General features: G+C 38.0%; 1 protein-coding gene across 1 annotated transcript in view; it reads left to right on the forward strand.

Annotated features, from left to right (window-relative positions):
• SVEP1 (sushi, von Willebrand factor type A, EGF and pentraxin domain containing 1) overlaps window positions 1-14,262 on the forward strand; it is a 294,647-nt gene that overhangs the window by 275,493 nt on the left and 4,892 nt on the right. Inside the window, exon 47 of the mRNA XM_018557222.1 lies at window positions 2,788-2,883. Within this exon, the coding sequence (XP_018412724.1) occupies window positions 2,788-2,883 (96 nt within the window). The remainder of the gene's footprint in view (window positions 1-2,787; window positions 2,884-14,262) is intronic.

The following is a 14,262-nucleotide window of genomic DNA, read 5'->3' on the forward strand; positions in this document are numbered from 1 at the left end:
CATTTTAGCAGTCATGTCATTTTCAGCTGTTATGTCTTATTCGGTCAGCGATATCCCAATGCAGGATAACAGTACCTTTGGTTCCTAAGGGGTGATCTACAGTAAAATAACTAATGGGTCTCCCTGTATTTCCTCTGTAAGAAACCTCTATAATGCATCCACAGCACACCTTGATTTGGTTTAACACAATTTACTTTGGATAATTAAATGAGTAATGATATATACAGCAATGCACTCTATGTCGTCACACACTTTAAGCTATGTGGTAGATTCAAATATAAAGGTGACTATATAACAGCAATGTATATACTGACAACAGTCCCCTTATACAGGATGAAGGTTAGAATGAAACCCTGTCTCAGTTGCAATGTACCCAGGTACCCAACCAACTGGCCAATGTTTTAATTTTCGGCTAGCCATCGCTGGGGCCCAATGTATATAATAATAGACTCAGTCTTAGATGTTCTCAGTAAGCATAGGCCAGAGGCCTCTCACCGCTCTAGGGGGAGATATCCATCCGGAACATGCAGCACTTTCAGAAGATATTCCCTTGAACACATGCCAGGTCACTCAGGGGGGGATTCGTCTCAGCCGTTCCGCCGCCCACAGTTCACCGCTGAGTGTCACTTCTCCCAGTAGGCCTGCTCGCTAAACAGACAGACTGTAGCAATTCAGTCTATTACTCCGTCCAGCACACACACTGACAGGGACACAGCCGTAACAAGTAAGCACAGTCACAGTAATACACTGTATATAGCAGCCACTTATGCAATGTCTGTTCAGAAGCTCTCTGTCCCGGGGAATGAATTAAGACATCCTCTTTCAGCCAGTGTACACTCCCCTTCCTTCTCACAGCACTCTGGGACACGCAGTCTATAACAGCCAGTCCAGCAAGCATCTTCCTGAGCAAAGAACTCACGCCCCATAAGTCTCTGCTAGCAGAAGCCCCAGTCAGTTGCAACATTAGATCTGTCTTTAAGGGGCCTGCTCCACAACAGTGCTGCATGTCATATTACTAATGTATGGTATGGAAATTGTGATACAATGTCAGCATGTCATGCTATTTCATGGAACCACAGTTAGAGATGTCATATATGTGCATTGGTATCTGTTACAGATACAGAAAAATTTGGGTGTACATTTTTGGCTTCCCCACTTTTTCCCTAGTTCCCAGTGTCAGAAAATAATTAGCCCCACCATAGAAGCTTGCAGTTTTACATACATAAGGCTGGGTGTTAAATGATGGTTCCCTCCTCTCGTTTTCATAATAGAAAGATCATTGCTATGGTTGCGTTCAGCACAGCACTTAAATGATATTATTAGACATTGGCATAAGACAGAAGCATTGCACAAACAATCCACAGATTTTCACTTGGACTCATGGACTCAATGAGAATCAGACTGAGTAGAAGATACAGCGAGAACTATACCATCAATCCTCTTAACTTAGGGAGCATAACTGGTAAACAAGTTAAGTGTGGTAGTAAACCACATGAATACATCAGATTTCAGTATATTATAGTTTAATCAGTTACAAGATGATGTCTGATTATTGCTATTGGTTACTGCACTTTGCACATCATCATTGTTCATTGTACATTTGGCAATGTACCCTTGTGCAACACATGCCAGACTCAACTTGGCATTTGGTTGACAGCAACAATCAATGTGATTTCACAGTTGTCTATAAGAAATGACAGTCTAATTGTGTCTAACTTTATTCAAGCTTCATATATTCCCAGGATTTAAACTTATAGATGAACCTAATAATACTAAGTAATATTCTATGCTTTCCTGTCTGATTCAGAACTAGCTTTAACAGGCTAATTAATTAAAGAAGCAACGTTCAAAGTATAGTAAACCATATCTGCCAATCAGTAATCACTTTACTGAACCAGACAAGTACTAGATAGATTTGGATTGGTTGCTATTAGTACTGTACTTTGTTTTATTTAAAACTACTCTGTCTCTTCTCCCAAATTATTTAAACAATGTGTGCAATAGAAGAATATAGATGCTTGCCTTACCGGCTGGTGGCAAGTCCAGGCTCCTGTGTTTTTCAGCTGCAGCCTCTGGCAAAGTTTTAAACATTTGATATTTTCAAGAGTATCAAATGCCTGCATCCTCTGCTGTGTTACATGGTTCCTTCCTTTGACACCTACCTCATTAAAGGATGCTGGTGGGAGAAACCATGTTGGGCGACATAGACCTGAACATCCCCTAAAATTGAAAGGCTGCAAGGAAGACAGGGACTTGCTGCCCACCAGAGAGATATTTATCCACCCATGGGTCCATTATTTAGACTTTTATTTAGGTCACTTTAATGTCCATCTATAAGCATTGTTAACATAAAACAAAGTTAATAGTATTGCTGGGACTTATAAATAAAGGATAACAGAAAGACTAAGGGGGTTATTCACTAAGGAGCCGAAGGATTAAGCCGAACAACTGGCTAATCCTTCTGCTCGCTTCGGCCTGGAATGGCGCAGGGAGGGGAGAGGGCGCAGGGGGGTATTGGAATTTTAGGGGGACCCCATTTGGGATTTTTGGGTTCTCCCTTAAAAATCCAACCAGACCTAAATGTTCTGGTATTACTTTTTGGGTGAACCCTATGCTTTTTTTATTTTTTACATCAGTGGGTCCACCCTAACTTTAAAATAGGCTATGTGTAATGTACATCTAGACCAAGCTCAGTACTTATTCTACAGAAAACACTGAGCCATTTTTTATTTAACAATATTATAATTTTCACACATTTTTCAATGTTGTTTTTTTTTTTCCTTAAAGCTGTGTGCAGGTTTCCCTGTCAGAATGGTGGCGTATGTGAAAGACCAAATGCATGTTCATGTCCTGATGGCTGGATGGGACGGCTTTGTGAAGAACGTAAGTATTATCGTCTCTTCATAGTTGGCTAAGCCATATCTGTTATAACAAGTGGGGGGTCTCTATACAAAGTCTGTGTTTAGGAGGGCCTCTATACATCTCTTCATTGTAGTCAGCTAATTCATATCTGTTATAAAGTGTGTGGGCTCTATGCAAAGTGTGTTGGGGGGGCTCTACACATCTCTTTAATATAGTTGGCTTAGCCATATCTGGTATAAGGAGTGTGTGTGTGGGGGGGGGGGCTCTATGCATATTATGTGTGGTGGAACTCCATATAACTTCCCATAGGCATGGTTATTTAAGCTATATCAGCTATAAATGGGGGGAAAGGGTTCTTACAAAGTGTGTGGATGGCCTCTATGGATCTCTACATTATAGCTGTCTAAGTCATATATGTTATAAGGGGAGGGGGGCTCTATTCAAATGGAATAGCAGGGGACTAAAAAAAGGAAAAAGTACTTAAGGCAGAGGGTCAGCATAATGACCATGCACCTAACACTTACAGAAAATATAGCTAACCTTATTCCCTGTACAATCCTAAAAGATGTTTTCACTTTTTTTTGCACCAAACTTGGCTCTCTGCAGGCATACTTCATGGTGCATTATACTGGGATGTCCCCCTCTCAAGCCCCCTGTTTTGTTTTGACAGGATGACATGTTGTTATATTTCATCTATAGGTTGCGCTGTGATAAGTGTTATATCTGACAACATACACAACTGTAGGACATGGGTACCACTGCTTTTTTTCACCTGGTGATTCTGCCTGTAACACACTTACAGTCCTAACATGGCAACACTGTAGTGTATCAGGACAATAGAAACAACATTGGACTATGAAATGATACCCCTCTCCTTTTCGACATAAAATCGAGGGGCATGGTTCTGTAGCTCTCAAAGATAACTGGGAACAATGTAATTGAAAAAAGTCAGCACAGGCGGAGAGTACAGAACGTTATCAACTCACAACATTTCTGGCAAGATCATCAGGGATGTTTTGAACTTATCAAACATTTATAACAAAATGCTTTAACTGGCAGCGCCATCCCTATGATTAGGCAGCCTGAGGCAGTTGCTTCAGATGACACCTCATTTGGGGGTCAGCAGGGGGGCAGCCACAGCATCCCAGGTTGCTAAGAGCACTTAGCAACCTGTGACGCTCTGTCTGGTATCCCCCCCAGCTCACTGATGTCACCGGTTGCCAAAAACTGAGCGGGACGCTCTGGCATGTGTCCCGCCAAGCTCTTGACAACCAGTGACATTAGTATGCTGGTGTGGTCTGCCATCCCCTGCCGTCCCCACAACCACCCCTCTCCCCGTGGAACGACAAGTGCTCCCTGTGTTCGTAAATAACTGAGGAAATAGTATTACACATATTTACTGATCCTCCACTTGGCATCATGAACCGCTCGGCCCTGCACAGCATCTCTGCTCCCTTTCGGCATCCTGACTGTCCCCGCTCTCTCCTCCGCCCTGCCGCCGGCTGCAGCAATCTGTGTCCCCTTTGATTCCCGCTGCCTCTGCTGATACCGGTAAGGGAGAGCATTTGGGTTTGGTGGGGACACCAGATTGGAGCATGCAGCAGCTCACAGCTGGGAGGAGAGCGGTGCAGAGGCAGAAGTATTTGCAGCAGTGGCAGTGACGGGGGGTAGGGGGGTTTGGGAGGCTTATTTTTTAATAAAAAGCTGTCATCAGCGGCTTATCAGCCACTGATGACAGCTATTCATTTATAGGGGACCGTCAGGGGGACCATTATAGCAGAACGGTCAAAGCCAGTAACATAGGGCATACTGACGTGGTCAGCTGGAAAGAGTTGTGTTCCGCCGTATGCCTTACTTCGGTGGCAGGGAAAAAGGGTTAAATTACTGCATATGCATTTGTCTAATGTAGAAATAAGAAATCATCAAAAACAATATTATAGTACATAACTGTCACAGATAACAAATGAGAAGTACAATAGGCGAAAAAGGTAAAACATCAATAGTATTGTAGCTTGCCATAAAGGCATTTTTTTCAAATTCTAATCTCCACAATTATAAAAGCTTCCATAGGTATAAACATTCTAAAATCAAATCAAATTATTAGTAATATTCCCCTACTTCAAAAGAGAGAGAAAAAGCTGAATTTAGTGAAGATATTTATGGGATGTTGGAACTATTAAAAAAAGAAGATTTCGTTTTAAAGACAATGCTATGTTGTAATGTTTAAGGATGCTATTTTCTTTTGCTCTACAAAATAGTACTAAAATGAGAACAAGGTAACAACACAAGTGAAAAAAGTTTTGAGAAAAGTAATTGCAATCACATTTATTATAGAATCTCTATTTTAAGCTTATAACATCCTTTCCTTTAATTTTTGTGTAAGTTAAATCAATTCTGAATTCCAGAGAGATCTACGTGTATTACAAATCACATGTACAGGTGAAACTCGAATAATTAGAATATCGTGCAAAAGTAATTGCAGTAAGTGCTGCAAAAGGGGCCCAAACCAAGTACTGAGTACATATGCATGCTTGTACTTTTCAGAGGTCCGATATTGTTCTATGTACAATCCTTGTTTTATTGATTGCATGTAATAATCTACTTTTTTGAGGTTGTGGATTTGGGGTTCTTGGGGTTTTCATGAGCTGTAAGCCATAATCATCACAATTATGACAAATCACGGCTTGAACTATCTTGCTTTGCATGTAATGAGTCTATCTCATATATTAGTTTCACCTTTTAAGTTGCATTAGTGAAATAAATGAACTTTGCACGATATTCTAATTATTCGAGTTTCACCTGTATATTGTCAATAACGAATGACTTTGTATTGTGGCAATATATGTTGAAGGACAGAACGGCAATGTATTTTACAGCTATAAACTGCTCAGTTGCATCATTTCTTAGCAATGATTTAAGCATGAAGTGACATATCGCAAAGGTTGCAGTAAACTATTTTAGAAGTGATCCTTCATGAGAGGGGAGCTACAAATGATTTGGAAACAGGCAAATCAATGACTACAGTGCAAATTCCAGATTTATTGCAAGTTAAGGCTTGCAACTCAACATAACTAAAATTTACTGAAGCAAAAATCTGCCTTATTTATGAATGTTTGTGTTTATTTTTTCCCCGTTAACTGAACGTAAAATATATACTGTAAATGAAGTTATGTTATATTAGCAGCTATCTAGTGCTCCTGTAAAAATAGCATTTGGGGGTTTCTAATATATTCAGGCAGTGATGTTTTTATAAAGATGCAAAAAGGCATTGATTGACAAGCAGTGGAAGCTTATATTGTAGCACCAAGCTTGATGGAGGTCATGGTGACAGTAAGTCTAGCCAGGGGAAATGGAGTTGGTGGAAAGAAACATTATGGGGGTTATTTACTAAGCTGCCGAAGGCAACCAAACTAATAATTGAGCCGAAGTGAAGGCAGCCGAAGCCTGTTCAGCTATTCACAGCAGCCCTTTTAGCCATACATTGGCTGTATTCGGCCCCGCTTCACTTCACTTTGGCTCAGCCGAACAGCCTCAGCCTCGGTTTAGCTGAACCGAAGGCAAGAGTCTGTTCGCCTCAGCCGATGCAACATCTAGATTAGCTGAGGCAAACATTCATCCTGCTGTTCACCCCTATTCTCATAGGGAACAAACAGCAGAGAGTGAATAGCCAAATGCTATTTTGAAAGGGGACAATGCTATTCTCATAGGGGACAGCAGAGAGTAAATAGCCGAATGCTGCCGAGCAGCATTCGTCTCGGTCATTCTGTTCGCTACCTCTGAAAAATGCTGGATTACATCACTAGACAACGTGATTGACCATAGATTACAACGATGGACATATTTTTTTTTGGACAATAAAGGAATTTTCAAAGGCTGTGTTTGCGTTTTTTGTTCAGGATTTTTGCTAAGGTGTTGTGTGTGGTTATTTACATTTTACTTAACTCTTTGGTGAATGAGTAGGGGTAAAACTACCCTTTACTCATTCACAGGGGGGGGTGGCATCTGGGTGCCTGCAGACCCCCACAAACACTGGGTGGTATGGGGATGGGGACAAGGTGCCCCCTGGGGGGACCCCTGGTCCCCCCTGGAAAAGCACCCTCCCAATGCCAAGGGTGGCACTCGCTTGTCCTCTCCCTTTCCTGGCCTGCCAGGGCACTGCTGAAATGAAGGGTCTGGTAGGGAATTTTAAGGGGAATCCCACGTGTTTTTTTTCTCTCATTTTTTGGGCGTTGGGGCCCCCCGTTAAATTCCAAACTTGCAGGGAGTTAGTCTGCTTCAGTGGACTGTTCTCTTTGCTTTAGCTGTGTCTTCAGCTGTGGCGAGCCGAAGCAGAGATCAGCTCGGCTGTGTGCTTTGGCTGCCCTTGGTTGCGTTTGTTGTCGGAGTAGTTTCCAGGTAGTCATAGTTCTCCACAAGTATCATTTTTTCAGATGATGTGTATAACGCTTTAAGATGCTTTTTCATCTCTCATTCTTTGGTTCTATTGCTATTGTAAGTTATCCATGCTTTCCTGTGTATTAGTATGGATATCCATTAAGATTTTATGGTAAGGGCAAAAGCAGTGAAAGTTTGTGATGGAGTCTGGCTGAGCACTTAACCTTTGCCCAGAAATCATAATGCATTCCCACTATTCCCACTCATATCCACAAGTCTCTGTGCTTTATAGACTAGAGTCTCTTTTAACAAAGAATATGAAAATGATCTGCAAGTTCAATAATTCATTTTAATCTAGACAGTTCTACCTGGGGATTCAATAAAAATGTTCAGTTCAGCAACGAGCTACAAATACCTACATAATTATTATTGAATTTGATAACTTTTCCTGTAAGAGTTCTGTATTGGTATATTCTCTAGATGCTACCTTACAATACAATTTCCCATTAAGTGCAAAAGCTTGTAAAAGTTGCTAAGCTGTAGCAAAATCTACTTTTTGATGTAGGTGTAATTTAAGAGAAAACATGTATACCACCATTTAGCCCTGGAATTCAAAGTGTTTTTATAGTGTTTTCCACCATTTAAGAGTTTGAGGATGTGTAACACTAAATTACAGTTCTGAGCACAGCAGTTTTGTATTCTTTGGGCCCATATGTCCACACTGTAAAGCTGCATAAACCAAAAATGGCCTGGCAGAGCTGCATACACCAGGGATTTTTAGATTTGGGGGGCGAAGATCCACTTTAAAGAGAATAATTTGCAAGTAAATTGAGTAGACCATGAGAAAATAAGATGCAATGCCTAGTGGCATTAAGTGTATTTCCACTTGAAGTGATAATTATCTTATAGAGAAACTTACATACATAATAAGTTACATGTAATCCTTCACAATCACTTTACATATAGTTTACAATATATCATAGGCAAACCTCATGTGACAGATCTTTGCCAAATTGATTCAAAGAATCTATGCAATTTGTGTGCTATGTCCAATTCCCTCTGCACTTCCTGGCACTCCCTCCTGTACTCAATGTGAGAGACAGATAGACAAATGCTCCTCTACTCTGATGTCCTGCCATTCCCACAGGTATCACTGGTGCAAGGGTCGGTTTGTGGCTTGGTGCGCCTCAGATGCACTTTGAAGTGCAATCTACCTCCTCCACAGGCCAGCAGAAAATGCCCAGTTCCAAATGGAACTGTGCATTGTCACAGAATAAATAAATTTAGCAATGAATACACATGCCCCAAGGGAGCAAGTAGTAGGTGGGGTGCACTCGTCTTGCAAAAAAATTCACCATTTCAGGTACCTTCTACCATAAAGAAAGACAGCTTTAATATGTAAAATCATTTTTTTCCCCAAAAAATTACTTTAAAAATACTCCAAATTAATATACCGTGTACAGTATATGAAAACGGAATGTTTTAATAAATAACATTACAACAGATGACTAAAATAAGCGAAAAACAACAATATTTTTTTCCATTAAGACCTGGGGACTTCATGCGCCTTTAAACTATAGATCAATTTACATTCTGAATGTAATAACAGTTTATCAGGGTCACCACCTTTTTTGGCATATGAACATGATCTAAACCAATACATTTCAATTTGGAAGAATTGTATCCATGAAAATCAGCAAAATTATATGCCACTGGGGATTGTAGATCCCCATCTTTGATATCATGTATGTGATTATTTATTCTTCTAGGTAATTCCCTTTTGTTTTGCTTTTTCTACATAGTAGGCACTACATTGACACAGTTTTAAATAAATAATCCCTGTGGTGGAATAATTTGCAAAATGTTTTGGCATATCTATATATAGTTCAATATTTGGAGGTCTAATATGTTTAGAGGTATAGATACATTTACATTAATTACATGTTCCAAACCCATATGTTCCTCTAATAAAACAAGGTTCATTCCTATCTGTTTTATGACAATATTCTAGTAAAAGCTTTAGAGATCAAGTTCTTTCAAATTTTATATCTGGGGATTTATTGCTATCTATTGTATCTAATAATCAGTCTGATCTGTGAATTATTTATGCTTACATGATCTTTATGTGGTTAAAAACATACATTTGTTCCTTGATTTCTCTTTTGTACTTTGATAAACCCTTTCTAAATGTTTCTTAAAAAGTGCCTAAGCCTATGATATTGGCTATAAAAAAGTAGGATTTGCAGTAGGGGCGGCACCCTGAGAGTCCTGTATATGTGATCAGGCTGCCCAGATCACTTTTAATAACACCCCCGAGCCTGTTGAAAAAAAAAAAAAAGAAACAACCTCATGGCTGCTGTTGCCTTGATGGAACGTTACTACATATTCTTTCAATTCTTCTAATATTCTATTTACTTCTTTAAAGACCAAATTGATCAATTTCCTGTTCTAGTTTTAACAATACTTCTTTATAATATCCACTGATCCTCAACATCATATTATGTAAATATATATTTAAGTTTTGTTCCCATCCCTTTTGAAAAGCTTCATTACAACCAGTGGCATCACAAGGGGGGTGTGGCCGGGGGCGGGGGCATTGCGACAGTCATTTTGGTGTCACCCCCTCTGAAAAGTCGGGCACTTGGTCATGGACTGAGAGCCCAACAACTGCATGAGAGAGGAGGGGCATACATCTCTTTGCCGGCAACCATCACCGAGATGGCCACCAGCAGTTAAGTGCGCATGACGTCCTTACAGCGTGTATGATGATGTCTTGTATGTGCATAATGATGTCATGATGCACATACGTGCATAATGACATTGCATACGTGATGACAAGCCATTGGGTGACACCCGGCCACTGGTTACAATTTGGGAATTTCTGAATATGCAAACCAAATGTGTTAACATCTATCCATTTCTCATAATATTTAATATGCCTAAGGATATTTGACTTCTTTTCGAACAATCTTTTAAAAATACGTGGTCATTTTGGTTTCATTTAAAGTTACTTTTTTATAATCCTTTTCAATTTTACAAAATAATTCCTTCCCACGATGCACCTAGTAAGTTCATTGTAATACATTAAATGAATAATGCCTATGAATCCTAGTATAAACTCTATTAACGTTTAGGATTAGAAAAATGCAAAAGCCTAATGTATAATTATCCCTAACCCACCTACCCTGTAATGAAATTAAATTAACTTAAAGTAGCTGTCTTATATCCAAAGGGCTATAGAACAAATAATTAATAAATATGCACAGCTTTAAAATACTACATAAAAAATATATGTGTAAAAATCAGTATCAAATCAAATACAAGTGATATAGAAAACAACAATTATTTTCAAGAATAGGTGATATGTCCTTAATAAGATAGAAATTAAACTTAAAAATATGTATATAGAATGCAAGAGGAACTAAATTGCAAAGTACAGTGCAAGTAAGTGATAAATAATCAGTAAGCAGATTTTGAACAACTTTGTATAAAGTACACAATGCAATCAGTTCAATCCAGCAAATGTGAAGTCCAAGTGTTGAAATATGTTTGATAGGGTCAATGACGTCATTACTTATAGGAATTACGCTCCTCACTTTCACTGAGACCAGGAGAGGCTAAAACTGGGCACATTAGCAAATGCTGCTATATAGCACCTAAGATTGTAAGTGCTTTTAACAAAGTTGCTCAAAATGTCTCAGTTACCACTTACTGTTTTATTCACCAATCCAATTTACTTGGATTGCAATTTGCATTTTAGTTCCTCTTGCAGTCTATATACTCATGTATGTACCTATTTAGTTTATAGTTTTTTAAACCATATCACCTATTCTTGAAAATAATTGTTGTTTTCAATATCACTCATATTGCTGATGTTTACACATAATTAATGTTTGGTACCTTTAGTGTTGTGCACATTTATTGATAATTACACACGAATGGCAAAAGACACATTCTTTGAAACAATTTTGCAAATATCTATTGTATGAGGGTTGTATATGATATTGTGTCATGTACATATAAAATTATGGTAAAGGATTACATATAACTTACTTTGCGTATGTTTTTTTATAAGATAATTTTAACTGATTGAATTGCATGTGCATCTTTAAAAAAGCGGACTTTGTTCCAAAGAAACATGTTGGATTAAAAACAGCACCTGCAAGATTACGTGTGATGTATACCATATAACAACATTTTAATTAAAATCTGTGAATGTCTGAGATCCTCTTTTTAGGTGAAAATAATAAAACTTTAAATGTTTTTACATATGTGTTAGAACTGAGTGCCCGTTTACTAACTTCTAACCATCTTGTCTTGATTTGTATTGTAATTATACTGTCTCCCTTTATATTGTAAAGCGCTGTGCAAGCTGTTGGCTCTATATAAATTCTGAATAATAATAATAACTTAAATAAACTGTCAAACCAATACTGGAGTTCTGTAAAAAAAAAAAAAAGATTTTTGGATAGATACAGGCATCATTTGGAAAAAAATAGGTGGCATATTCATCTTGATTACATATTTCTTCTGAACCATAATTGTGTGGGATGAGAGTCATTTCTGCAAATGGAGCCAAATTTCAGCCATTAAAGTTTTTTGGGGTTTTTTTTTTAAGTCAAAAGGCAATATAGATATACTATTTCTTCCATCTTATCTTGTTTCCATCTAAAGCACTAGGGAAACTTTTTACTTATTATATTGACATTACATAGTTACAGGTGGGTTGAAAAAAAGACGTTACATCCAAGATTGCAGTGCCAAGTAGCAGTGTAAGGGCTTTTGGACACAAGGGAGGTTTTCACAGGTACATGAAATGCCTTAATTATATTATATGCACATGCATATTTATATCATTATTAAGAGAGAAATAAACAAATTAAGATGTTCTATTGTTAGGACTGGGGACTTTTTTATTTAGTTTTTCAACTTAGGTTTGGTGGATGAGGGCATAGGAGAATGTTTTATAATACACAATTGAGATTTATTGGGACACTGAGCCCATGCCTAGGGGGAATTATTTTAAGGATTGAAAACACTCTTCCTCTTCTTCAGACATAGTTCCCTTCATTATAGCTTTCTTCTGTTCAAAGCACTTCTATAGTCTGTCTTTTTTTTACATATTACCTAAATTACATATTATTACATATTACCTACCTTCCCCCTTTCTGTGTTGTTAGAGATTTTGGGATTGACTTACTAAAAGCAAACATGGTGGTCACTTTTGAAGGTAATTTTGACTTAGCTTAGTGAATGAGAGTGAAGCTTTGCTGACTTCCATCGTCCAATCATGTGCAAGCAAAAGTACTGCATTTTTCCTTTGATGTGATTGGGAATTCTTTATATAGACTTGATTCAGCGTTTGATTGCTTATAGACATTATCTACAAATATGTCAGCAGATTATTTGCACTCATGTTTGTGTGCTTCACATAACATAAGAGCAACACCATCTGCTATATTATGTAACACATCAATGTGTGATCAAGGGATGCTGTGTATAATTCCTAAGGGACAATGGGGAAAAACCTGTCACTATCATGCTGTAACCAGAAACTGGGGACCTTTGAAGGTACTTATAAAATCTCTGTGATAGGCGTATGGTTGGAAATAGTTATGTTGTGTTTCTTCGTCTTTGGATAAAATGGGATAGTCAACAAAGGCTTCAGAATCACTTTAACCATTGTCTATAAAAAGACTTACAGGGTTATTCACAAAAGGGTGAAGAGTTTGGGAAGGCAGGAGAAGTGAACAATCTATACCAAAATAGCTGATTTGGAAAACTTCTCCAATTCAGCTCACTTTCCAGTTCAGCTATGTTGTCCTAGATTGGTCACTTCTCCTGCCTTCTCCAAACTCTTCACCCTTTTGTGAATAACCATGTAAGTACTTTTAGTGGGTGTTACTTTTTTTTTACTTTCTTTTTATTAACAATTTACAAAACAAAACAAAAATACCCAAATGGACAACAAGTACATACTAAGAAAGGTAGAGAAAAAGGAACAACCATAATTGTCTTCACAAGCTCGGCAAAGTAAATAAATAAAAAAAATAGAGTTGGTATTCATTGCACAGTCAATGTTAAACAAACAGTAAACTCTACACTGTTGAGAGCGAACATGTGTTTACAACTGGCTGAAGAAAAAGATGTATCTGGAAACAAGAGGAATTGAATAGGTAGGAAAATGTAAGTAAGGGAGGGAAAGAAAAGGAATAGAAGGAAGGAAGACAGAGAAAAAGGGAAGGGACCCACAGCCCCAGTCTGGTGGAAGCCCCAATCAACATACTCATGAGAAAGTGGGTAATGAAATGAAGTGAGTGTTTACGTGCCAAGGTTCCTCAGTTGCCATAGATGCCAATTTTGTTAAATAGGTGCAAGGTATTGTGAGGATGTGCTGTAAGATGTTCCATATTATGGATCTCATGTATGTGTTTGTATAAAGCAAGGGTAGAAGGAGTTGAGGTTTGTCTGCATTTCAAAGCTATGAGCCACTTAGCCGCCGTCAGAATATGAGTGGCAAGTTTGGTAGAGTATTTGATCAAGCTAGGAATGGGTAAACCATATAGACAATGAGTGGGCTCCATAGTGGATGTTACTTTTTAAACAGCAATTTCACATATAAAAAATGTTAACAACATAACTTAAAAAATAACAACAGCATTGCTTTCACGAGGTCCCTGATACCAAGAACATACAGTATCTACTGTAATAGAAAAACAACTTGCAAGCTTATATTAGAAATGTTGCAGTTTTGCTAATGGTTTACACAGTACTGAGATTTTAAAACCTTTACTGATGCCAGCAGATTATAGCAAAGGTATCAAAGGTTGAATCTATTTACTATTTTAATATTACATTTTAATGTAATAGCTGTTCGAAATATGGTTTCTTTTCTTGTTGTGAATCAATGTTGTATTAATGTTCTATAGATTGGTTAACCATAAGAACAGGTAATGATAGATATAGATATATAGATATATATATAGATATATATATCTATATATCTATATATATATATATATATAT

Source organism: Nanorana parkeri, unplaced genomic scaffold (genome assembly GCF_000935625.1).
Source record: "Nanorana parkeri isolate BGI_ZX_2015 unplaced genomic scaffold, ASM93562v1 scaffold274, whole genome shotgun sequence".
Classification (NCBI taxonomy): Eukaryota; Metazoa; Chordata; class Amphibia; order Anura; family Dicroglossidae; genus Nanorana; species Nanorana parkeri.